We start from the raw sequence: 26,623 nt of genomic DNA, 5'->3' as shown, positions 1-26,623 counted from the left end.
CTGGCTAGCTCAGTCGGTAGAGCATGCCACTCTTGACCTCAGGGCTGTGAGTTCAAGCCCCATATTGGGCATAGATATCACTGTTTTAAAATCTTTGATTGGACTGGATGCTGGATGAGATGTAGATGTGCTCTGGTGGGAGCTATTCTAAGTCTACACTTAGCCAGATGGCACCATTCACTGTGGGACCTTGTGAAGGAGAAAAGTTCTCAACTCTTTATTTGCAGGTGAACACTTGAGCCACAACAGCTTTCAAAGGTGTGGTAATCATTTCAAACTATTAACCTGTGGGCAAAAATTGACATGGGTGGAGAGAATGGAAGGGAACATACAGCTAATTTCTAATTAGTACTCATAGGCATTTTGGGGACACTCAACTTACGTTTACACCATGGAAGCTATGGAAACATTCTATCTTTGCCATGATATTTGTACTGCACTGTTCCTTGTAAGCCAGTAAATATACTTCTGTACCAAAATGTATCAAACTACTAATCCTAAACCCTTTGATACAACCCTTCCACTCCTTACCTTACCCCCACTGTGGTCCCTGACATCTTATAATTTAATTGAATCTCTTCACCTCCTTTTGTACCCCCACTCTGCCAGAAAAAAAAATGTTTCCTGCCCCTGGCATTTCCTTAATTGTATGCAGACATGGTTGGATGTTCATTGCTAAGCTGCTGAGTCAGAAGCCTGGACCGGCCAGCTGCAGTCTTAATGAACTGACTTAGGAAGGAAGTGCTAACAGAGATGGTGCACTGTGCGCTCAGTGGGTGGGAGCCGATGCCGGCTAGAAGATCTGAGCCTTGCGAGGAGCAGTCTGATTCCCCAGGAAAGAGCATTGGCTGGAAGTTTGGTGGCCTGGGCTAGTCTCTACCACTAACTTGCTACAAACATGACTTCGGTAAGTCATCCCCTTTCCTCGAGCCTCAATTTCCCCACTTATGAAAACAGGGGGCTGGCCCCAGGAAATCCCGTGGGAGAACTAGAGATCCTCTGAGTAATGTCTCTGCTAAGAAGACAGTCTCCTGTGAGGTTATGGAGGAACCGGTTTAGGAGCAGAAGTGCTCTTTCAGAAACAGTCCCAGGAGTGAAACACAGGAAGGATGAGAGACAAGACTGCTCAATCCTAGGGTCAGAACTAAAGAGGGCAGCCTGAACAATTATAGTTAGAAGTTGGGGAGAGACAGAGTGAAAGAGATGGGAAGGAACCCTGAACTTGTGAAGTCAAGAAGAAGGATTGGATAAGGGTAGATAAGAAGGGCCCAAGGAAAGGCTGTGTGTTGGGGTCTTGGTGCATAGGCGCTAGGGGCCAGGCTACCAGAGTTCTGGAGCTCTAGGGGAGGTGCAGAAGGCAGGCTAAGACTGGAACGAGGGAGGCTGAAAATGGGCTACAACCACACAGATGTTCACTCATATCAATCTGATTTCTGAAGGAAAATGGGTGCCAATAATAATAATACCTCCCTGTAGAGCACCTGATCCCTGAGATGCTCAGTCTGGAACAAAGGGGATTTTTGTACTATCAAGACTCAGTATTCTGTGTTCCACCTTAAGGGCCCATTGGAAGAAGTTGGGTGCTGTGCAGATCCCAGAGCAAGGCTTTGGTCCCAAACATGCAGCCTCAAGAGGAGAAAGCATCTCACTCTCTGGGTCTTTGCATGTGCTATTTCCTGTACCTGGAGTGCATTCCTCTCTCACCCAGACAATTATCTCAGGGCTCTAACCTTCCCTCCTCCAGGAGCCCTCTCAGACCCTCTCATACTCCACTCTCTACCTCCATGCTCCGCCAACCCTATCTACTTGCCCTACTGTGACATTTTCCTGTCTCCTTAACTAGCAGTCCTTTCTTCTTCATTTTGGTTCCTCAGACCTATCAGAGAGACTAGTGCTTGCTAAGCGCTGGGCAAATATTTGCTACATAGATGTTGACTACATGCTGTTAGCCACAAGGCATCTCAAGCCATCTTGCCATAGAAGGCATCAATGGGAAAACCTTTGGGAATTATACAGAAAGATGCTGTGGGATTCGTGTCTTTCTGCTAGACACACAGCAGGAGGTGTTAGGACACACATAAAAGGGGTCCAGCAGCATCTAAGAACCCAGTTGTTTGTGACCAGAAATTTCTCCTAGAGTTTTCCTCAAAGTAGGATGTTCCAGCTGCTTGGGGGGTGGGGAGCACAGCAGTGAGTGAGGGGACAGAATTCTGCATCCAGAAAACAACTTTGGAGTGTTTAATCTTTAGAGCCAGAAATAGAGGAATCACTCACCCAGTCTCCCTCATATACTAAGCTGCTGACTGCCTCAAGAATGAACTTCCCTCCCCTGGTCTCCAGGTTTGGCTAGACAGGTAGAGAGAACACTGATGAACATTTCCCCTCTCAGGCATGGAGCATATTGCCTTATATAATTTTCTCATTGATACTCAGGACAACCCAATGCAGCAGGAACTATTCTTATCTCTACTTTATAGACAAAGCAACTATGGCACAAAAAATGGTTAAATAGTTCACCTAAGATCCCACAGCAAGTAGAATAGTCTGGAATGTCGGCTACCAAATTCTGGCTATTTCCACCACCCTAATCTGCCTCTCAGAAGGATTGTTACACTCAAAGACTCTTCCCTGGTCAGGTAAGTGGCATTATAATTTTCAAGCAATTGTTTTAAATGATCGTGTTCTATATTTTTGAAAAATGTTAGCAACAAAGAGCACATATTGGTAGCAAATGAATATATGCAAAGATGTTCAACATCATTAACCATTAGGGAAATACAGATCAAAATTATAATGAGGTTATATTATAGATCTATTAGAATGGCCGAGATAAACAATACAGATGATACCAAGAGCTAGTGAGGATAAGTAGCAACTGGAACTTCCAGTCAGAATGATCTTTGGTGATAGAAGGCAGAATAGTGGTTACCTTTGTGAGTAGAGATGACTGGGAGAAGACAAGTGGGGGGCTTCAGAGGCACTGTGAATGTCTCCATCTGGGTGATGATTACAATGGATATGTTTTCTTTATGAATATTCATTAAGCTTATGATTTGTGCATTTTTCTGTTTGTAAACGTTTTTGTCAATAAAAGTTTATTAAAGAATAAATCATGATAAAAGTAAAATATGTTCACTGTTAAAAATAGTGCAAAAAGTGGAGAGGGTATAGGGCAAAAAGTAAGATTTGCCTCCCCATCCCCCAGTTCTACTTCCCAGTGGTAATCAGTGTTAATCTAAGTATATAGATAAATACAGCTGTATTTTTCTTACACTAATGGGGAGTGGAGGCAGAATGCCCAAAAGTCAGAAACAACGAGTGAATATTTGCCAACAAAATTCACTTTGGGGATCTAGGATGGAGGTAGGCAGCTAGTAGTAACAGAGATTGAGGATTCTGGTCACAAAAAACTAGCAAAACTAATACCTAAAACCAGGCCAACATTCCAAACATCCTTGTCCTCAATGTCATTCGTTTATGCTGGAGATGATTATCCCCAACCCCCTCCTACCTTACTCCTCCGTGTTAGAGTCAGTACAGTCAACTAGAAGATTACTACAGAATGAAAAGGGATGGAAGATTCTGGACTAGAAAAGCCAAGGACGGGATCCCTGGGTGGCGCAGCGGTTTGGCGCCTGCCTTTGGCCCAGGGCGCGATCCTGGAGACCTGGGATCGAATCCCATGTCGGGCTCCCGGTGCATGGAGCCTGCTTCTCCCTCTGCCTATGTCTCTGCCTCTCTCTCTCTCTCTCTCTCTCTGTGTGTGACTATCATAAATAAAAAATAAAATAAACTGAAACTTAAAGAAAAAAAAAAAGAAAAGCCAAGGACAGTAGATTGGCACTGAATGTGGGATTTGTCAGTGGAGTGCTAGAAGCCAGGATTCAAAGTTATGACACGTATCTCTTCTTCTAGGGAGCCTTCCCTGATATTCTTTCTATCCCAGCCACCTGCTGCATAGGTACTCCTCCTTACTGTTCCCACAGCAGTCTGTATGCATCTCTACTGGGGCATTTGTCACATTGTTTTATGTTTGTTTGCTTGTATATTAGTTGTTTGCTCTGAACTGGGAGCTCCTGGCAAGGAAGGGACTATTGTCTTTATCTTTGTATCCCCAGCATCCAGCTCAGCACCCAGGCCACAGTAGGCACTCAGTGAATGTTGATCTGAGCAAATGAACTGGTTGAGAGAAATGTCTCCTGTAATTGCTTCTTACCAATCTAGCTAACAAGGGCAGTATTGTGGATGGAGGCACCAGAGAGCATCTCATATTTGGCTTTTTGCTGCAGATCTACGTGGAGAATCATTCATGGGGCCAAAAAAATTCTCAAGGCTGGATAGAAATTTTGCGTTGGAAGCTTTAAAATGCAATATCTGGGGATCCCTGGGTGGCGCAGCGGTTTGGCGCCTGCCTTTGGCCCAGGGCGCGATCCTGGAGACCCGGGATCGAATCCCACATCGGGCTTCCGGTGCATGGAGCCTGCTTCTCCCTCTGCCTATGTCTCTGCCTCTCTCTCTTTCTCTCTCTGTGACTATCATAAATAAATAAAAATTAAAAAAAATTTAAAATGCAATATCTGGCTTTGAAGAGAGTGTATAACAAATAATTTATTATGCATTGATAATGGAGATTTTTATTGTCTGTTGACTAATAGAAAATAAACAATAACTTTTAAATTATCTTCCTTTGAGTGTGATGTGCTTGTTTAGGTTAACATGTTTATTGTTCAATGTTTTTAAAAAAATATGTGATTTTTTTTTTTTGCCTTCCAAATCTCACAGAAATGTCTGAAAAGAAACTTTAAAAAATGAATCAGTACAGGGTTTTATGTTGCAGCATTGTTTATTACTTTTTAAAAATATTTATTTATTTGTTTGAGAGAGAGAGAGAGTCTGTGTGTGCAAGTTGAGGGAGGGGCAGAGGGGGAGAACTTCAAGCCGACTGCCCACTGAGCTTGGACCCGGACTGGGAGCTCAACCTCCTGACCCATGAGATCATGACCTGAGTGGAAACCAAGAGTCAGGTTCTCAACTGACTGAGCCATCCAGGCACCCCTGTGGCAGCATTGTTCAATATCATAAGACCTAACTTAAATGTTTATCAATAGGGAACTAGTTAAATAAATTGTGGTATGTCATTATACAATGGAATATTATGCAGTTGTAAAAAAAGAATAAAGAAGCACTTTGCTGACATGGGATAATCTCCAAAATATATTGTTAAATGAAAAAACAAAGTTGCAGAATAGAGTATTAAATACTACTGTGTGTAAATAAAGGTGAAAGAGAATATCTATGTACTTGCTTGAATGCATAGAGAAGCAACTCTGGAAGATATGTGAGAAACTAACATTGGTTGACAATGGAGAACTGGGAGAAAGAGGTGGAAAGATGACTTTACACTGCACATTACTTTATATCACTTACCTTTTAAAAAATATTTTATTTATTTGTTCATGAGAGACATAGAGAGAGCGGCAGAGACATAAGCAGAGGGAGAAGCAGGCTCCCTGCGGGGAGCCTAAACTGGGACTCGATCCCAGGACCCCAGGATCTGTGGTCAACCTGAGCCAAAGGCAGATGCTCAACCACTGAGCCACCCAGGTACCCCATCATTTACCTTTTTAACCATGTGAATATATTATTTGGCCAAGAATAAACGTAAAAAGAGTGAAATCACAACAACTATGGGAAACAAAAAAAGGTAACATCAGTGTGAAATAAATTTTGAGTGATACCCTCAAGTAAGGAAGACAATGAATTTGGACTAGAAGAGAAATCCAAGTAGAAAGCATTGCAATTCAGGTACTCAAGAGGTAAGAGTGGGTTTTCCCAAGGGGACACCAATCTCAGAGACAATGAATGCAGAGAGCAGGGGTAGGCTGAGAAGGAATCATTGTGATAACTTATTGAAGAGCTGCAGTAAAGCAGCTGGGACAGGTGGGCTCTCTTCTCTCCCCCCACCCAAGAGCGCTTTGTCAGCAGCAGCAGCAGCATAAGGCCTCCCTAGGCCCTCAGGCTGAGTTGCCAGAGGAGGGCTCTAGGGAGAGTGCTAAGACCTTTGCAAAAGATAGAAAAAAGAAAACAAAAGGAAAACCAGCTCAGTCAAGAGTGAAACCCTCTTAAGGTCTTCACCCCCCAGAGAAAAGCCCTCCTTGCTTTATCAGTTGTGGGGGTCCCAGGCCTTCCTGCCTCTCCACCCACATAACCTAAAGGGAAGCCTGCCTGTTGACAGGCTCTACCCACTGAAACAGAACCCACAGTCAGCCCTCCCATTCCGGAGAAGTGTTTGTGGGGGGAAACAGATCAGTGCAATTGCAGAGGAAATCCATGCTATCTACCCATAAAAACGCACATAGTTTTTCATTCATAAATATGACCAGACAATAAAGGGTCATCAGATATTTGAGGAAGACTATCAACATGAAAGAAAAGGACCAACATAAACAAATGGAACTGATCCCATAAACAAATGGAACTGACCCCAGAGGAGACAAAGACAATTAGAGGAAAAGAAGCAAACTCAAAACAAATATATTCTCATTTGTATCACCAGAGAGCCCAGCCAGTGCCATTGTATCAGATTAGAATGTTGTATAGTTCTCCTTTCCATCCTCTTAAAATTTACTAAATTGGCCGAGATTTACTAATTCCTTACAAAATGTCAGGAAGCAAGGATTCTGAGGTGGGGTTTTTTTTCTGATTGTCCCTTTCCTCTACAAGCTAATGGTAGGAAAATCAAACAAGTCAATTATGAGATAATGTGGCAAATGCTAGGGTAGATGAAGTACAGAAGATGGATTCATGTGGATTAAGCCTCCCACCTTGTCTGCTGGGAGGGGATGTTTCAGAGGGGGTGATCTCTTCATCAACCTTAATGACTAAGGGTGGAGGGAGTCAGCATGTTCATGGGGAACAGTTTGACTAAGCACAGCACATTTAGGAATTGACCTAGCTTGATATGGCTGATGCTCAGGGTTGAGTGGGAGCAAGTTACAAGAGATGAAGACAGAAAGGTGGGCAAGGGGCAGATCACATTCTGTGCTAAGAATTGAGATGCTGTGCTCTAGGCTAGGGTTTTCCAGACATGTTCAGGGAAAAGAGTCTGTGAGGCCGTTTGTAGAACAAACAAAATGCTGATATATTTAACTCTTTCGTATGTACTGGAAATAATTTTCCTAGCAGAAACTATGACTGTGTTCTAGGTTATCAATATAAAATCACAACCACAAGCATAGTCACACCAAAAACAAACTGTTGAAGTATGATCCATTGGTTTTTTAACTTTCCCCTTCATACTTATTTGTTGCAATTCAGTCACTGGCTAGCAGGAAAGTGGTAGTAAAAAAGGATAACAGAGATTTAAGAAAATTTTGCATAAGAAAAACTGAAAAATGAAACAATGCAATGCATTAGCTTTATTCTTTCTGTGAACTAAGAGAAAGATGGTCAATATTTGACTTTGGCTACAGGCACTTTTGTGCACTCCATAGACCCATAGATTTCTTGGAAACTAAGGTTAAGAATCACTTTTGGATGCATTAAGCAGCTGAGGATTTTTAAAGGGGACCCAACACCAGGGCCAAGGCCACTCCTTCTTGGAGGAGAGACAGGTACGGGACATCCCAACACAAAGGATTTTTGATCAAGAATCAGAAATCAGAAAATAGAGCTCAAGTTTGGAAGTTGGAAAGGTAGCCAATTGTTGTAGAGGACCAGGCACAAGAAGGATGGAAGAAAGAGGAGGCTTCAAGGATTGAAGTGCAAGTGGGCTCTTCTGGAGTTAATCCCATTCATGTTGAACACACCAGGGCACTCCATCATTCTGTTTCCCTGCATCTGATGCAGAATCTTAGGGGGTCAAGTCAGATTAGATAATACGGTCACTTATAAGATTTAGAATTAACATTCTTCCAGCAGTATGAAGGGTAGATAGGGTAGGGCAGCAAGGGAAGCAAGGAGATAAATTAGAAGAGTACAAATCAGTAATCTAGGAGAGAGGGGACATGGGCCTTCTCTGATATTGGCAGAAAAAAAGTGGTGGCAGTCAAGAAGCTTTGGGGAAGAAGAAGCCACTGGAATTGGGGAGGAATCTGGGCAAGAGAGAGGGAGGAATCATGGACAGTTCCCTGGTCTCTGACCTGGGCAATTAGGTGGATATAGTAGCACTGTATCCTGAGATAGGAAGCACCCTGAGGGAGAACAGGTCTGGGTTGGAAGTGGAGTTAAGTATAGGACATGCAAATAGGAGGTGGCTTTGGGAGAACCAAGTGGAAATGTTCAGAGGTACCTATACTTACAAAACTGAATTTCAAGGTTGTAGTTATAGATTTTGGATTTATCACAATGAAGGTGATAGTGAAAACCATGACAGTGGATGGGAATCACCCAAGGAAAACGTGTAGAATGAGGAAGGGGAGAGGGGAGGGGCGGGGAAAGAGAAAAGAGGAGGGGAGAATGAGGATGAGGAATACCAAAGTTTTAAGGGGAACAGAGTAAAAAGGGAGTCACACAAAGAAGTATTCTGAGAGTCTAGGGGGACAAGCTTTCAGAAGGGTGACAATAGAATCATAGGTTAATGGACGGATAGAAAGGTCATTAAAAATGAACCATAAAAAGTATTCAGCCAAAACTATTGTGCTAATAATGGTGGGAACAGTTCCGGGGGAATACTGGGGCCGAAGTCATATTGCAGAAGGCTGAAGCTGGGGAAGTGGGAGGCAGGGAGATTGGACAGCAACTCTTTCTGGAAGGCGATCATGTGAGCAAATCCTGACATTGCTTACATCTCTATGGCAGTGCCTTGAGCGTCCTCCCTCTCGGCATTTGGCCAAGCTGATCTTGGCAGGGCCCTTGCGCTTCTGGCATTCTGTAATTGTATGAAACAGGGGCTTTGGAGAAGTCCTAAAGCCCATTCTGGATCTCATGATTATTTTCCTTCAGTTCAACTCGGGTTACTTGTCTAGGAACCGAAGCCTCTGACTTGACTAATGAAAGTTTATCACGTGCGTGGAAGCTACCTACTTGGCAGATGTAGTGAAAAGCTACACAGCTCTGAGCCCAGGACAGGATGCTGGCGCGTGGGAGGGGAAGAGAGCAGGTGCTAACAATACAGATAGTGTGCCTACAAGAGCACTTTGTTACATTTCCTATTTGTCTCTCAAAACAATTTTATAGGAATCACCAAAGTGATCTTATCATGGTTTCTAGACCAGGTTGGGATGTGGGGTAGGGATTTCCACAGTTGCTTTTGTTTCAAAGGCAATCTGATAAAATGATACAGAAGACATTGAGAAATGCATAATCCACATACCTCAGTGATTCAATTCATTGTCAAAACTTTAGGTGTTTTTGATGTTGTTATTGTTCTTTTGTTTTTTTTACTAGTATGTAATGAGGTGGTGATTATTTGGAAAACTCATTATCTTCAGCTAAACAAATTCCCCCAAATTCAGAATGAGTTGTCTGTCACTTAACACGTCTCAAAGATCTTTCGTACACATTTTTATTTGATCTTTGCAGCAGCCTATAAGATAGGCAAGGCAGGTGCAACTGCCCCTTTTGGATATGGGGAAACCAAGACCCAGAGAGGTAAAGTGATTCATCTGAGGTCCATAGTGATTTGTTGATAGAGCAAGGACTAGAATTCAGGTCTCTTAACCGGAGCATATGTTCTCTATTCTGATCCATTACATCAGCATCAGCAATTATCTGACAGACTGGAACAGTGTAGACAAGCAATTGGGCTAAGTCAAGTGAAGATTCCAACTTTAACCTCCTGATCCCAGAGTTTTGGACCAATTTCCTTTAAGACCTCACTCCTCTCGGCCTTTGAGAAATTTCTTTTTCTTGAATTACCTTTTCCAGCTAAATTAAAAAAAATAACTGTCAGCACTCCTTTTTGCTTCATGCCATGTAGACTTGAAAAGTGCTGGGATTTCTTTGGATTTTCAGATTAAAGAAGTGTTGAGAAGCCATTAGCCAGGGGTATATCAGTCATCAAATCAATCCAAACTTTTGTTGACATGTTTCTTTCCCCATATGCCAGGTTCCCGGTTTGTATTAGTAAGATTGAAATTGAAATAAGTCTGTTGCTAGTGGACAAATTTGTCACTTTCCTTGAAATTGGTGAACCCAGAAAGCTAGCGATAGGAAAATACTGCCATTGTCTGTTAAGAAGTCTATGACATTTCAAGGCAAGAATGAATGTATGGAAGAAGAAACTTGTTTCTTCTTTACTAACAAAAGGGAAAGCCTGGAAGTGAATGATATGGGTATAATTAAAAAAAAAAAAAAAAAAAAAAAACCTTTACGTAACTTTTTTTGCTGGGAGAGAAGACTACGAAGCACATTTTCCAGGAAGTGTGGGCTGCAACGATTGTGCGCTCTTAACTAATCCTGAGTAAGGTGGCCACTTTGACAGTGTTTTCATGCTGCCTCTGCCACCTTCTCGGTCTGAAGATATCATTTCAACTCTAACACAGCATGATCGAAACATATAGCCAAACTGCTCCCCGATCTGTGGCCACTGGACCACCCGTCAGTATGAAAATTTTTATGTATTTGCTTACTGTTTTTCTCATCACCCAGATGATTGGATCGGCACTCTTTGCTGTATATCTTCACAGAAGATTGGACAAGGTAAGATGAACCAAGAGTCCTTATTAATGAAAGTTGGGGTCTTCATTGATTTGCAGGTTGACTGGTTTTAGTTCTACCCAGATGATGGACAATGGTAGGAAGCCAAATGGCTAAAAAGGTCTTGTGGCATTATGTTTGCCATCTAGTTGGTAAGATGTCCTATTCTTGTCTCTGGTCGAGAGCTTGGGCTCTGGAGTCAGACTGCCTACGTTCAAATCTTGACTCTGGCTCCTATCAGCTCTGCGATCCTGGGCAAGTTATTTTATATTTCTGTGCCTCAGTTTCCACATTTGAGAAACGGGGAAGGTAATAGTACCCACCTGGTAGATGACATTAATTTAGCCTTGTAGCAAGCTTAGAACAGAGCCCGGCACAAAGTAAATACTAGAGAAGGAGAATATGACTTTGATCTGAAGCTTTATAGTGTTTTAGATTAGCACAGATGCAGATAAGTCTGGAATTTGCCATCTTAGAGTAAAAGGGGCATTCTCTCTATAATTATTTGCTAAAGTTTTGCTTAAAAATTTGTGTTTTTTTTTGATGGAGACAACCTTTTTTTTAATTGCTAACTAGAGAAGGAGAGTATGACTTTGATCTGAAACTTCATAGCATTTTAGATTAGCATAGACATGGATAAATAAGTCTGGAATTTGCTGTCTTAGAGTAAAAGAGGGCATTCTCTCTATAATTCTTCAAACACTGATTTTAGTTGCAAGCTGCTCAGTTGCCTTCTGAGATGTTTTACATTCTTAAGTGGCGGGACATAGGGGAACAAAACAGTAGAGTAGATTATTCAGTACTTTTGCATTCTTAGGAAAAAATAACTGTTAGGATTTGTCCTGTTTCAATGCCTTAACCCACTTCCACTGAGGGGCATTATTGGCTGTACCGACAGAAACCCAAGCACAGATGAAAAGGAGAAATTTGATGAATTATCTGGCTGTTCCCCTAACTCTGGATGTGGGAATTGTGGATGTACAGCATCTGGAGACCACATTTTCTCAGGGATGTTTGAATGCCCTCTATTGAGATCCCATCCTAGAATGAAGGCCAGGATGTTTTTCATCAGGATAAGGAGAGACAGTGATGGTTGAGGCAACTCACTGGGTAACTCACATTTTAGTTGAGTAAAGAGAGGGGTTCTGGGCCTGGTTGTTTGTGTTTGGCCTGGTGGGCTCTGTCAATCAAATGCCTGGACCCAAGCCTGGCCTCTATGGGGGAAGGCATTGACCAAATTTACCAAAGCATTGAGGTGTGCTCTTTTATTTTTTTTAAAGATTTTATTTATTTATTCATAAGAGAGAGAGCAGAGACATAGGCAGAGGGAGAAGCAGGCTCCCTGTGGGGATCCCGATTCGGGACTCCATCCCAGATCCTGAGGATCTCAACCTGAGCCAAAGGCAGATACTCAACTGCTGAGCCACCCATGTGCCCCTGAGCCACCCATGTGCCCCATTCTTGATAATAATGGAAGCCGCTGGCTAATTGGATCTTGTTTTGAATCTAAAAATTGAATTTTAAAACAAGAAAGTGGTACGGAATCAGTTGATTATACAAGTGAATTCCATACATTTAATTATTCTAAGACATTGGCAACTAAAATATCTTGTTAGCTCTGGGAAAGAAAGATGATTTCCTTAAAAATGCAAATGTTTTCCACAAATACTAAAGTTAAAAAGAGTGATGTAATTAGAAACTCAAGTTAATTGACACACATTGCAAATTCACTTCTTTTTATAAAGCACTGCAGCACAAAGTAAGATGAGGTGGGCAAACGAGCTCAGCAGAAAATGATTTTATACACTGGGTTCACAATGACCAATCATTACTAGAGCAATGAGGAATATGATCATTCTAGAATATTGCTGCTATAATACATGGACAAAATGTACACTGTGTAATGGAATTTTATTAGAATGGCTGTGATTTCTACCTAGAGTTTTGGTTAATGTGACGTTATAGTTGCTGGCTTTTGTCAATTTTTTAACAGCTAATACCAAATAACAGTAATCTGGTATAATGACTTTTATTCCCCATTTATATCTGCAAAGCCCTCCTCCTATTACTGATGCTGTGGAAGTAATTGTAGAGGCAGACATCATTAGCCATATTCTCCAGAATTATGTTTCTCATGTCCCTGTTATTTCTCAAATAGATAGAAGATGAAAGGAATCTTTATGAAGATTTTGTGTTCATGAAAACGTTACAGAAATGCAACAAAGGGGAGGGGTCCTTGTCCTTACTGAACTGTGAGGAAATTAAAAGCCAATTTGAAGCCTTTCTCAAGGTAAGGAGCTCAGCTGTTAATTAAAGGGTCATTGAAAACTTTTACTGCTTTTGCTAGGTCGGGAAATGGCAACCTGAAAGTGTAGAAGTTGTATAGACATACATACATATGTGCATACATATGAAAGTGAGATCTCTTCCTTTTATTGTGAGGAGAGGTTGTGGGGGGTTGGGGGAGTGGACTTTCTCGGTGCCACTCAGACCAGACCCCACATGAAGCCAGTCCACTCTAGGGTCTGTTAAGACCAGAGGTGGACAGAGGACCCAGTGCAGTCACTGCTGTCACTGGGGCCTGTCATAGGTACTGACAACAAGAAGTCTTAGAATGTTTACTGAGGATGCCCTTACCACATGAATTCCATCATCACAGAGAGGGAGTCTAGAAGCTTTCTCCTGAAGCAAAACATCAAAAAGTCTTCCTGTTTGTTTCCCCTCTCAGATGCTGAGTAGAATACCCTCGGCCCTCAGCTCACTTTGGGGTCCCGAAGAGAAGGCAGCTCTGTGCCAAGCTGGTGGGGGTGGGTGGAAGCAGGTATCTGGATAAACCAAGGGCAGTTAGCTCTTGCATATAAATAATGTATGATATTTAACCCAGGAGTAAAGGGTTTAAGATCTTTTTTTCTGAGCCTATTCCTGCATCATCTCCAGGAATCAGAATGCAGCCCCAATCTATGGCTGCCTTTTGTGTTCTTTACGCTAATCTAGGTTTTTAGATGAAGACTCCCTCTTTATTGGCTAGGCTTAGAAATGGTTTGAGTTTCTCTGGTTCTCTGAGGATTCTGGCTGGTACTATAGGGTGTTGGGAGGTGTTGCAAATTTAAATGTGAAGACAGCCACTTTCAGAACAGCAGTTCATAATCCAGATATTTATTGGATATTTAATAGGCTTGGCCGTGCGACCTTGGGCAAATGGCTTCACCTCCCTTGGCCTGTTTTGTCATCTACAAATGAGAGGGCTGAGATGACCCACTCTGACATTCTGTAATTATGTGACCAACCTTGCATTCCCTCCAAGGCAGTGAGAGCACCTTTGCTTTTTCCCCTCCTCTCCCTTTCTTTCTGAGAGTTTTACAGTTCAATGGCCCATTTCTAATGGTTTTATTTCCGGGCAGACATGTAGAATTTCTCAAATCAGCGACCCAGGGTAGGAGCAAGGAAAACAGCTTCAAAGTTTCCTATTCTAGAAAGGCAGCCTGTCTCAGGCATGTGAAGCAGGGCTCCTCATGAATGGCAGAGGAAGCCCCTGGCCTCTACTGCCACAGGGGCGGGATCCTAGTTGGTGCCATGTGGCCCTATGACACACATGGTAGTTAAACAAAATGTCTTCTGGCCACCCAGTCCTCTCCCAAACACTGTTTCCCTTTCCAATGCCATTCTCCCAAATTTCTCATTCTAAACAATATTTTGGACTTTTAAAAAGAAATCAAACTGGCCACCTACAGAGTAACCCCAAATTGGATATTAATATTCCTAGTGAGTGTTAGCAGGCTTTCTTTCTGGGCTTCGCGGTCTGACTGGTCCAGGGCAACGAAAGGTTGGAATTTGGGGGTTCCAAATCATAGGACTTGAAGGGGTCTTAGAAGTCACCAGATCCAATGATCAACCCTGAACTTCCCAAAATCCCTACCAAGTGGTTACCAAGCTCTGTTTGGACTGCTCTGGTGAGGAGTAACTCATTAGCTCCTGAGGCAGGTAACACCAAGCTGTCACTTGGAGGGGAAGATGGGCTTATGCTTGGGTAACTTCAGGCAGCGTCTTAAATAGTGTAATTTCATAGTAAAACATACTACTCTCCCTACCCCGCTAGACTGGTCAGTTCCAGGGTTGTCTGCCCACCGAGGCCTGAGCGGTCTTTGATGGGGGGGGGGTGTCAAAGCATTTCCTTTCCAAGGTCAGTGTCCACCTGTCCATACCTTTCATGTAGACTTCCCAGTAAGAGAGAAATAACTAATCTGAGATTTTCTGGAAGTAAACTTTAAGAAGTCTTCTAGTCAAGGTGGAGAGTGAAGCAAGGGGGAGAAAAAAGCCTCTGGGGAGTGTGGCTGAGGGAAAGTTCACAGAAAGGCAAGGCTGGGTGCATAAAAGACTTTGCTGACTTCACGTTTTCATCTTGGCCAAGCCCTGACACCAGCGCAAACCACGTAGCCTAAAAGTATCTCAACCTTGATCATCACACTCCATTTTTTAAAAGACACTAAATACTCATTTGTTTACTGGCTGTCTCACAAACATTTTCCTGTCCCTGCACTTTCTCAGCGCCACACTTTAGCTCAAGTGGAAAGTTGAAGCCCTGTGGCCCCTGTGAGCATTTTGAGGCACAGGCTCCCCGTTAGGGCTCTGTGACTTACATCTTCCCATCTGGCAATCTAGCTGAGCCTACAACAGGACGCTCAACAGTCCCAACACTGATTCCTCCTGGGGAAGGACGAAAGGAAAGGCCCTGTAGAAAATTGAGTCCAGTAATGGAAAGGTGCCCAAGACTGATTATCAGATATGAAAATGCTCCTGTGCTCTGCCCTCGTACTTAGAGCCCAGAGTGATGGTGTGAGCTAAGCCGGCCTCTGCATGTGATATCAGAGTTTCTGCTCTTGGCTTCAGCCTCAGACTCCTTGGTTGACCTCGTGCCAGCCAGTTAAGCCATCAAGGCCTTGTATTCAGTATCTTTAAAATGGCAGCTGTACCCATGATTCCCTTCCTACTTGAGTTGATGGCCATGCTTGTAAATTTCTTTGAGCACCTCTAGCCTTCCCCCATTGCTAAGTGAAAAGAAACCACTTAAAAAGTGTTGCATTTGCCTTTGAACAACAGCATCATTGGGAGATTACCTGTGTTTCCTATATGCTGATATTCTATACATACAGGCCACATAAGGCGATCAGCATTGAGAGAATCTCCTCATCCCATTGACAATAAAAAATGTCTGAGGGTCTTTTCATAGTCCGGAATTTCTTCCCAAGGTCAAACTCACTCTTACCATTTCCTAAGAGATTTCAGACCAGTTTTATTTTAATAGATACATGCCATGCTTTATGTTTAGTAATATTCTATATGCTGGTAACCAGGGTAGAAACATCTCCTCATTCAACATTATTTGTCAATACCTGTCAAAGGCAAGGAGGCCAGGGTCACAGGAAGGGTCAGCATCACAGCCACTGGTCTGGAGAGCACTGCAGTGGAAATAATAGGGTCCAGATTCTGCTTCCAGGTTCACCCCTGGGCTTTCTGGGTTGTCAGCTCATCTGTCAGAGCCACAGGCTCCCAATCGCTATGATGGAATTAATAACAGGATCTAAGTCCATGTGATAATCCCCACCAGGAACAGGCAATAGAGTCATGACAGATGCCAAATGAATGATGCCTCTAAAACCCCAGGTTTCCTGTCAAAATGACCTTTTGCAATAATTCTTATTTTAGGAGATAATGCTAAACAACGAAATGAAGAAAGAAGAAAACATTGCAATGCAAAAAGGTAGGTTGCTATTTATCAATTTTTTTGAATACTTAAAACCTAAAGCTGATTACACTGAACAAACCAGCTGTTGAATTAGGGAACTTTTAGCCTTGGGAATAAAACAGGACCACAATGGCTAAATCGACACCTTCTCTAATGTCTGTGATTTGGAAGGGCTTTATATGTACACATTTATGAGGCAGGCTGTGTTCCTTTAATGCTAACAATACCAACTATGAAGAAATGCCACTATTTTCAGTATCTTCCTCAAAGCAACCCCACAGCCTGGTGCCGCCTACAGAGGATAAGATGACAAGAAAGTCATCACTGGCATTCATCGCTCAGTGATAATTGTTTTTTTGTGGGGAACCATGACCAGTTGAGTGTCTGCAATCAAGGAATGATTCTGTGTGACAACGTTCTATTCTCTGCCCTGTTCTTAATGTCAGAACATCTCGAACATCTCAGGGCTTGAAGGGATCTTGACTGGAAGGCAGGGTTCTCCAATGCAGCGCCACCCACAGAGCACGAATCTCCTTAACAGCACTGACCATCTGGCCTCTGATCTAACACGCCTAGGCGCCTTCTAGCTCATTATTCATCCTGGTCCATCTTGGAATGGCTCTAATAATTATAAAAAGATTACTATACTACTCAGAGGGAAGTCTTTTCTCCTCTGGAGTTGAAATTTGTTGCTTTAATCTCCACTCATTGGACCCAGTCCTGCTCTTTGGGGCCATACTAGGCAAAGTAGAATGCTTCTACACAGCAGCTGTCCAGATGTTGAAAGCAGCAATCATGGCCCTTTCTCTAGGCTAAACCTCCCCGTGTCTTCCACTGTTCCTCCCATGACTCCTTCCAAGGCTTTTCTTCTCCCTGTTCCTCTTAGAATTTAGCATCCCAAACACAAGAATAATGCCGGGAGTGAGCCAAACAGCTGAGCATGGGAGAGATGGGGCATCATTGGGAGACCAGTATTATTCATAATGCCAGTGAAAATGATGCTGTGGCTTGTGCAAATTAGTACACACTAAGAAATATATGCATACAGAGATACAGATAGTATTTTCCAAGGCAAAGAGAGTACTTAGAGCTTGCTTTAACTATTGCTCTGGATGCCATGGGTCATCTGATCTCCATGAAGGTTTTGTCTTCAGAATGATTTTAAAATGTGTTGAGTGGTATCATGTTGTCTGTGACTTACAGTGAAATTTGAGGAAATGGGGTGCATGTAGATGTTGCCCACCAGTCTTCAGGAAAAGGATCAACTGAACAAAACTGGTTATTCTGGTCATGCAATTTGATTCAATATTTACAGGGCACCTACAAAGTGTCTGACACCAGGCTCATTCCTGGAGAACAAAAATAAGAAAGAAACTTGCACACAGTCTCCTCACATGGGATATGAACACATCTAATTAAAGAGCAAGATTTTTACATGAGAAGCAACTTGAGCTAGGAACAATAGTTTGGCCAGTTGCTTGATGATGTCAGACACAATTGGCACCATGCCAGCTAGGTATGCAAACGCCACATTGGGGCCCAGTGAGGGTCCCAATGGATGGGAGCTGTTTCTAACAGCAAGATTCAAAATCTGTTTCACGAACACCAGAGTTTTAGCCTGCGTCAATCCGGTAAAGAGGAGTCAAGTACTGAGCAACCATTAGAAGAATGGGATCAGTGAAAATAGTCAATTCGGTGTTTAGATTCTAGAAACCAGCTTTTCCCTGTGACAGGGACTTCAGGCCGCTGTGCTCTTCCTTTTGCATAGCCTACTTAAGCCCAGTCTCTATTACACAGCTGTAGAACCGGACCAAATAGTTCTGTGGGAAGTTTTGTATTGCTTTGGCCTGACAGTTGACTTCTGGTTTCATTTCAGGTGATCAGGATCCTCGAATTGCAGCCCATGTCATAAGTGAGGCTAGTAGTAACCCAGCGTCCGGTAAGTCCAAAACATCTGAGTCAGTCACCCAGGTGGGAAAGCTGGGATGTGGAAGCAATGAAGCCTAATGATCAGGTTCCTCTCTTCCTCTGGGGTCCAATTTACCAATCCACCCATACCTCTCTCCTATGCTCTCCTTTGTCTTCAAAGTGAGCTCAGGAGCACAGATGGGACTTGAAGGGACAAAAGGAGGTGGGAAGCAATCCTGATGTTCTCATTATGTTCTTGTTCAATGGCCGATTCTAAATGATGAATTGCTGGATGGAGGAACCATTAGTCTGAGAACATAGACGAGATGGCAGGTAGTGACCTCCTGGCTAGGAGCATCCCTCATGCTAACCCCTCTTCGCTGTGTGTAAATGGGCCTCAGGGGGTACTTCCTCCCATCTGTCAATCCCTGTATGATTAACCCCAGCCTCACAGGGGCCAACCTCAGGGAAATTAAAGGTAAAATCATTCTGCAAAGATCAATAGGTGCCAGGATGTTAGATTTTCCAATGAAGTAACAACAGACGACATACTATAATCTTTTCAACTCTGAGTTTATTTCCATATACATTCTGCCATCATTCTAGCTCTTAGATCTTTTTTTCCCAAACCTATATACCTTGAGAGAGCTGGTGCCTGAGAATGTGTTGAATTTGATAAATGGATGGAAACATGCCTGCGAGCATGAAACCCCCTTGCGATATAAATGCAGTCTGATGGCATCAGAGTAGTCTTGGAAAAATTTAGCACAGTGCTCCAGAAAGAAGTTCTAAACAGTGTGTGTGTATGAGAGTGAGACACACAACAAGAGAGAGATAGAGACAGACAAAGAGAGAGTAGAGGAGATACCATCTTATCTCTGAGGTGGCATGGGCTTCTCAGTGAGTGTAACATAAATGGTTATCATGGATCATAATACAGAAGGAAGAGCACTGGAGAGGAAGTTTTTTTTAAAGATTTTATGTATTTAGTCCTGAGAGACATACAGAGAGAGTCAGAGATACAGGCAGAGGGAGAGACAGGCTCCCTGTGGGGGGCCCAATGTGGGATTCAATCCCAGGACCCCCGGATCATGACCTGAGCCGAAGACAGACACTCAACCATTGAGCCATTCAGGTGTCCCTGGATAGGAAGTTTTTGAAACGAGATTCCAGAACAGTGACTACCACTTGCTAAGTGATCTTGGGCAAGTCCATTTACTGCTGTTTCCTGCCTCACTGACTTCACAGGGTGACTTTCAGTGTCAAATCAGCTAATGTGGAAGAAGTTTTTACTGTCATGTGCTAGATAAATGTAAGGTGCCATTACTTAGCTTCCTTTACTGTAGTCTAGATGTCAGAAGAGTAACATAAAGCCTTTCATTAATACCAGTTATTCCTACCATACATAATAACCCTGCTGGGTAGCCATTCTTAGAAATGGGAGAATATCATAGCTGTATTGGCATGTCCAGGGTGGCCATCCACATGACACTTGCACACCTGGATTGCATAACAGCGACAGAGACACCACCTAGAAGAGTAGCTTCCCACTGGTCTTTGCCACCTGTACAGAAATCCTTGCCCTTGGATATATTTCACAGCACTCAGATTCTGCCAAAGGGCCCAGGATCGATATTGGTCCCAGCATATTTCCTAGTCCGCCTCACAGAAGGTCCGCAGGTGCGAGGACAGCAACATTCCTCACTGCATCCCAGTCCCAAACCCCCTGCCCCTGCCCGGGCACACTGCCACAGGCTTGACCTGCACCCCACAGCAAAAGATTAGGACAGATAATCTTAGTGGACTAAAAGAGAGAGAACCTGCCCTTGGCTTCTCAAATGGCCTGAAAATGAAAGCATCATAAGGAAGTATCATTTCTGGAGTGGCCAGGAGGGCCAAGAAATGTGAGACATCTCAGGATGACTTCCCTATTACTAAAAGAGGAGTCTTAACAGCTTGAATCTGATACCTTGATAGATGGCCAAGTAGGAACTTAAAAAGAGGGCTCAAGGAAGCTAAGGATCGATACTTTGACTTCTCCCCAGCCCCCATGCCCAGCAGTCTACCTCGCTGTGGGAGCTGAGATTTGAAATCAGGCGCACACCGTACTTTGAACCCACTCAACATCTCCGCCGAGAAAATGGCATACCGTTGGTGGGTACTCAGGTTTAGCCACAAGAACACAGGTACTTTCAAGTTGGTGGCGCCCACTACAATGGAAGATCAAAACACTGTGAAATGACAGGTTCATTTTCATACTTCCTTGCCTAATTTTAGTCCTTGCTGTGGGAGGCCAGCTGGGTTTGTGACAGCATGAGCAGGTAGGAAGAGATGGGGTCTTTCGGCAGTGGAGGCTGAGCTAGATGAACTGGCAACTCTTCCACTCTGGAATCCAAGGAAGGCAAGACAGCAGTGTTCACATCAGCTTGACGGTGAATGCTTGACGGTGCATAGTGTAGGATGTGGCACTTTGAAATCACTCACACTTGAAGTTCGAGGACCAATTGGCTTTAAAGGCTCCAAAGGAGGAAGGAAACTCACTGTGCCTGGCAGCTGTGTTTAACCTTCAAAATGAGTCTGTAAGACGCTGTAATAATACTATCCCCGTGTTACAGACGAGGGTAACAGACGGGGGTAAACAGCCCAGGGAGATTAAGTGACTGAAGTCTGGATTGGAACCCAGCTCTCACCGACTGCGCAGCCCCTACTGATTTGCCAGACGGAGGGGTGGAGGGGCCCTTGAGAATGCTTGGCACCCCAAACTGTCCTGTGTGCGTGAAGCCAGTATCCACCATTAAGGCCTGTGTCGTGCTGGGATGGGAGCCATGCACGCTTCGTCTCACCACGCATTTCCCCCTCTCCTTGCAGTTCTGCGGTGGGCGCCAAAAGGGTACTACACCATAAGCAGCAACCTGGTGAGCCTCGAGAATGGGAAACAGTTGGCCGTGAAAAGACAAGGACTCTATTACGTCTATGCCCAAGTCACCTTCTGCTCCAATCGGGCAGCTTCGAGTCAAGCTCCGTTCGTCGCCAGCCTATGCCTCCATTCCCCGAGTGGAACGGAGAGAGTCTTACTCCGCGCCGCGAGCTCCCGCGGCTCGTCCAAACCTTGCGGCCAACAGTCCATCCACTTGGGAGGAGTATTTGAATTGCATCCAGGTGCTTCGGTGTTCGTCAACGTGACTGATCCAAGCCAAGTGAGCCACGGGACCGGCTTCACGTCTTTTGGCTTACTCAAACTCTGAGTGCTGGCACCTCACAGGCTGCAGCTCAGCTCCTGTTGGTGGTCTTCGTAATACGGCCGAGCAGTTAAGACCACCACCCCTGTTGAACTGCCTATTTATAACCCTAGGATCCTCCTCGTGGAGAACTATTTATTATACACCCCCAGGCGTGGAGGGCTGCAAGAAGGGAATGACAGGGCGGGGGCAGCGCCAACAGGCCCCGGTCGGTAAGAGTTGATATTCTGGAAGCAGCCGCCCCACTGATGCAGACATCCAGAGAGTCCCATGAAAAAGACGAGACTATTATGCACAGATTGAATCCTCAGTAAACGGCAGATAATTAGTCCAGTTTCGTTTTGTTTCTTTGCATGCAGTGTCTTTCACTGGAGAATGTACTCGATTTCCCCGCGAAGATGCTGAAGGGCAACAGGGAGCCTCAGCTCACAGTCAGTTACGGTTGACCCGGGGTCCCCGGGGCCCCGATGGAGGGGACAGGCTCCAGAAAGTCTGATGGCGCGGAGAACTGGAAAACCCTGCCCCCACCAGCCACCCTGACACTCATTCTCTCCCTCCTCCGCCCCCCTCCCCCCACAGTCAGGCTGTTGCTAATCGGTTATCTTATTTCAACCCTGTTGCCTCTCCACCAGTGTAGGCGGGAGGAGAGAGCAGAGGCTGCCCACTCCTCCTCCTGAAATGACTGTATTTAAAGGAAATCTCTCCTACCTACCTGCAGTCTCCATTGTTTCCAGAGTGAACTTGTGATTATCTTGTTATTTATTTTTTGAATAATAAAGCGCCCTTAACGTTATTGTTGTTATCTAGCACCTGAAGCCCCTGGGGGCAGGTTGAGGGGGGGTGGAGGAGGAGGGATCCTTCGGAGGGATTCTTCCCAACTTTTGTGGTGTGTTCCTAAACTTGGTTCTCAAGCTCCTTGCACCACCAAGTATCTTGGCGACAGCACCCTCCTGACAGCCTGTGATAGGATTTGATGGATGACGTGAAGCTCCTTGGGGAAGAGCAATCTGGGTCTTTCTTGCCTGCTCTGGAAAGGCTGCAGGGGATTAAATAGCGCCTCTTCGTTCTTGATTCATCGCAGCTAGCTGGGGCTGGAGGGAGGGTTCAATGAGAAGCACCGGCTTCCCTTTTTAATAGCTGTCTGGGTGGTTCTACCTCAGGGGTGAAAAGAAATGGAGCTGGGACGAACTGGGGAGAAATATTGGTCCTCTGTTCTTCCACCAAAGCCAGCAGACCTATTCTTGGTCACCTCCAATAGAGGGACCAGGAAACAGAAGAAACTCAGAATGGCTGGTTCGTCTATACTGGTAGAGTGTTGCTTAAGGCAAACACCATAGGTTCAAGCAGAAATATATTACTGTAGAAATAGGAAGGGGGGAATGTGGGGGCGATGAGGAGTCTGCTCTGCCCATTGGCCCTGCCCTTCCTGTGGACCACACAGCCCCTTTTGGGCTGAGAGACTTTGAAGATGTTTCAGCATGAACTTCCAACACAGGGCTGAAATTGTGCTGCTTGAACTCACCTGGCTGCATACTGTCTTCAATGAGAGAACTTTGGGCAGAGGGGACATTTGTTGATTCAGGGACTCACAGATATGTCTACACTGCTGTCTTGTCCTCCGGAGAAAGATCCTTCTACGGCCTTGTCCTCTGCACAGGACGTTTGAAGGAAGCGGGGCAGCAGCCATGGCCGCAAGGAGACAGTGTAACGGCATCCTCATAGGTAGGGGGCTCCCTAAGGAAGGTCAGGACCCCAGGTCCACCTGAGAAGAGGGCCTGGCCCAGTCCAGAAAGAAGAGAATCCACAGGTCATAACTTCCCCTCCCTCGCGGTAGCTGAAGGCCCACTCCGAGGGACAGCCGTATTTGCCCAGCTTGCCCGGGTGAGATGTGGGGGCAGCGGTGGCCAAGCGGCATCAACCCTTTAAGGGTTCCTGCAAAGGGAATCCACATCCAGCCTGGACAAAACTTTTATAGTCTTCATATACTTGCACCCTCTAATCTAAACATTGCCCCTGCACTTGGCCCTACCTTCTTCTTTGGTTATCATATCTCCCAATTATCTCTGCCCCTGGCAACCAAGTTGCTAACAATATCTTCTATCAGAAGGAATGCTAGATATACAAAAACTCCATTTTCTAGTGTATTTCTTCTGCTCTCATGCTTCCTACTGCTCACTAAAAGACACCTCCCATAGGTCCCGTACAGAACTTTCCCCTGAGCATCAGCCTCACCTAGCCAACTGCCTTCAACCAATCAGACTACTTCCTCATGAAGTCCCCTTGTCCTTCCTGAGAACTCCAGTCCCATCCTTCACCCTCTTCTCTTCCTGTCCTACATGCCCACAGCGGGCTATCTCCTCTGCCCCACCAGCCCCTGGGTTCAACCACCACCTTCATGCCAAACTTTAGTCCTGACCTGCTCCCTGGAGTTTGTCCCCAACTGCCTGCCTCTCCTGACACTGAGCTCAGGCCATCAAACCCAATGCAACGAAATGGAACTCTTGATCATTCCCCCTTTACTTTCAGTATTTCCCATTCCAGTGAATGGCAGCCTCATCTACCCTGCTTCCCAAGCCTGGTTTGACTTCTCACTGTCCTCACTCGTGTCCAACTGTACCAGCATAAACACATCACCCCTATTCCTTAAATAGTCCTTAGAATCTACTTCTTTCTATCTCTACTGGTGCTATCCTAGTCCACACTACCATCATCTCTCTCCCTCTCATTCATTCTCCACGCAAAGCCAAAGTGAATTCTAAAATAAGTCTATTTCTCCACTCCCCTGCTTCATCATCTCCTGCCAACATCCCTCTCAATGGCTTACGTTCCAACCTTCAGTTCCGCTAAGCAAGGCTACACATGTTCTCCTGCCTTGGGACCCAGGCATGTTGTTTGATCTTCTTGGAACATCCATTCCCTTCCCTTACTGTGCTGTGAGCTTTTTGAGGACCAAGATTTTGTCCCATTCACCTGCTCATGGTGCCTCCAGTGCCTGCTACAGGACCTACCATAGAATTGGCCCTTGATTTATTGCATGAATAAAATAACAAATGAGTAAATGCCCCTGCTTGTAACTTGGTTAACTAGTTCATGAAATAATTGTGTGTTGATTAAAGCATAAATTTGCGGGATCCCTGGGTGGCACAGTGGTTTGGCGCCTGCCTTTGGCCCAGGGCGTGATCCTGGAGACCCGGGATCGAGTCCCACGTCGGGCTCCTGGTGCATGGAGCCTGCTTCTCCCCTCTGTCTGTGTCTCTGCCTCTCTCTCTCCCTCTCTCTGTGTGTGTGACTATCATAAATAAATAAAAATTTTAAAAAAATCATAAATTTGCTATGCTGTAAAAATATTTTATATCAACATGTATATGATAAAACTGTACTCAGGGAGTAGAGAATGGGAATTATACTGTAGATAAAAATAAAAAAAAAATCTCTTTTCCTGGGATGCCTGGTCGGCTCTGTCAGTGGTGTGACACTTGAGCTCAAGGTCATGAGTTCGAGCTCCACATTGCGTGTGGAGATAACTTCAAAATAAAATCTTTAAAAATTAAATCATCTATTTTATTATATGGTTCATAATAGTTTGCAAAATAGTACGTGAAGTTGCCCCGAACTTCATTTGAACACTTTCAAAGTTGTTCTAATCAAAGATGGGAACTTGAGTGTATTTCTGATCTACCTATAATATTCTGATCATAAATTATCTACATTCATCCCATTTTTATAAACATGTTACTTTTACATTCCATCTAAGGGTTAGGGGAAAGGAATGCTGGAAATGACCAATAATTCTGATTTCCAGATAAAGAGAAAATGAAGTAAGTACAAAATATTACTCTGTTACTTGGTAGGAAGCAAATGTCTGAGAAAGGCAAACAGTGTGCCCTAGTAAGCTGTCGCTATAGGGCACCCCAGTTAAAGGAAAACAACATATAGGGATCCCCGGGTGGCTCAGCGGTTTAGCGCCTGCCTTCGGCCCAGGGAGTGATCCTGGAGACCCGGGATCAAGTCCCACGTCAGGCTCCCTGCATGGAGCCTGCTTCTCCCTCTGCCTGTGTCTCTGCCTCTCTCTCTCTCTCTGTTTCTCATGAATAAATAAATAAAATCTTAAAAAAAAGGAAAACAACATATAGACTCCCAGGCTCCAGGAGGAGGTTTCCCACTGCCCACTACTGGAGTTACACTGAATTATCTTTCCCATTTCCCTGCTAATGTAACCCCACTTAAAGTCCAATGATTTTTTTTTTTGTCACAAACTCTACTATCTGTTCTACTTCTCTGCTGTAAACCTCTTTGAAGTCCAACATGCAACCTTGAACTCAGATTTGATTCACATTTCTTCTTACAAGGTTTTTTTAAATCCATCCACCCACCCATCCAACACTGATTGACGTTATACATCCTGTGCTAAACATGAGATAAATGTGATCCCGTGCCTGCCCTCAAGTAGCTTACAGCCTTCTACATAACAGGTGTACAAACATTTAAAGCCTGGAGTTAATGCTGCAGCAGGAGTTAGGGACCAGTGTTACAGGTGATATATGCAAAGGACTTACAACTTAGACACGCAGGGGAAAGTAGGAGTCAGGAAAGGCTTTCTGGGAGTGGTGGCACAGACTGAGTCTTAAAGGGTGTTTTGGGGAGGGAAGGAGCCTCGGAGGAAGAGAGCAGAACACACAGAAGCACAGCAGGGGGCAGGTGTCTGTTCACAGGGGGCTTCACGTGAGTAACGGTCTTGGTGTACGGCCGCAGAGCTCATGTGGAAGCCCAGTTTAGGAAGAGGCCCAGCGCTCATTTGGCAGAAACTGCCCTCTGGCATGCTTTCCAAAGTGGCTGGCTCCGCAGCATCCTGTGGGGCTCAGGTGGCCTGAGGGGCATGTTGCGAGAAGGTGGCCAGGAGGCTGGTCACAGAGCAGACTGTGCAGGCTACAAGGACACAGAAAACTTGGACCCCCGGTTGGCCTCTGCTATAGACACTAAGGCAAGTTTTCAGTTTTCCCATTCAAATTATTTGGAATGTTTGCTTGTTCAACAAATATTTATTGAGTAGGTACTGTGGGCTTGACCCTGTACCAGGCCCTGAATTTACACAGAT

The 26,623-nt window shown here is 44.4% G+C and overlaps 1 protein-coding gene across 4 annotated transcripts; it reads left to right on the top strand.

The window, feature by feature from the left end:
• Positions 1–728: 728 nt before the first annotated feature.
• Positions 729–22,321, top strand: CD40LG (CD40 ligand). 4 transcript variants are annotated; one of them, XM_072817250.1, is made up of 7 exons: positions 729–907; positions 2,478–2,636; positions 10,591–10,641; positions 12,797–12,928; positions 16,342–16,396; positions 18,258–18,320; positions 21,158–22,321. In XM_072817250.1, exons 3-7 carry the CDS (start codon positions 10,591–10,593, stop codon positions 21,532–21,534), a joined length of 678 nt encoding a protein of 225 aa, XP_072673351.1. In that variant the 5' UTR covers positions 729–907; positions 2,478–2,636; the 3' UTR covers positions 21,535–22,321. The 4 variants fall into 4 exon arrangements, with proteins under 4 accessions (XP_072673351.1, XP_072673352.1, XP_072673350.1 ...); XM_072817251.1 differs by having other exon boundaries at positions 2,434–2,636; XM_072817249.1 differs by lacking the exon at positions 2,478–2,636.
• Positions 22,322–26,623: the final 4,302 nt, after the last annotated feature.

The sequence above is a fragment of the Canis lupus genome, chromosome X (assembly GCF_048164855.1).
Source record: "Canis lupus baileyi chromosome X, mCanLup2.hap1, whole genome shotgun sequence".
Lineage (NCBI taxonomy): Eukaryota > Metazoa > Chordata > Mammalia > Carnivora > Canidae > Canis > Canis lupus.
This window is presented reverse-complemented; position numbering and strand designations above follow the sequence as displayed.

Excerpts from the sequence above, each read along its gene's own strand:
- CD40LG (XM_072817248.1), top strand. The coding sequence starts at position 10,486 with ATGATCGAAACATATAGCCAAACTGCTCCCCGATCTGTGGCCACTGGA. Across the intron at positions 10,642-12,796 it reads TTCACAGAAGATTGGACAAG|ATAGAAGATGAAAGGAATCT; the intron begins GTAAGATGAACC and ends TTTCTCAAATAG. Across the intron at positions 16,397-18,257 it reads AAACATTGCAATGCAAAAAG|GTGATCAGGATCCTCGAATT; the intron begins GTAGGTTGCTAT and ends GTTTCATTTCAG.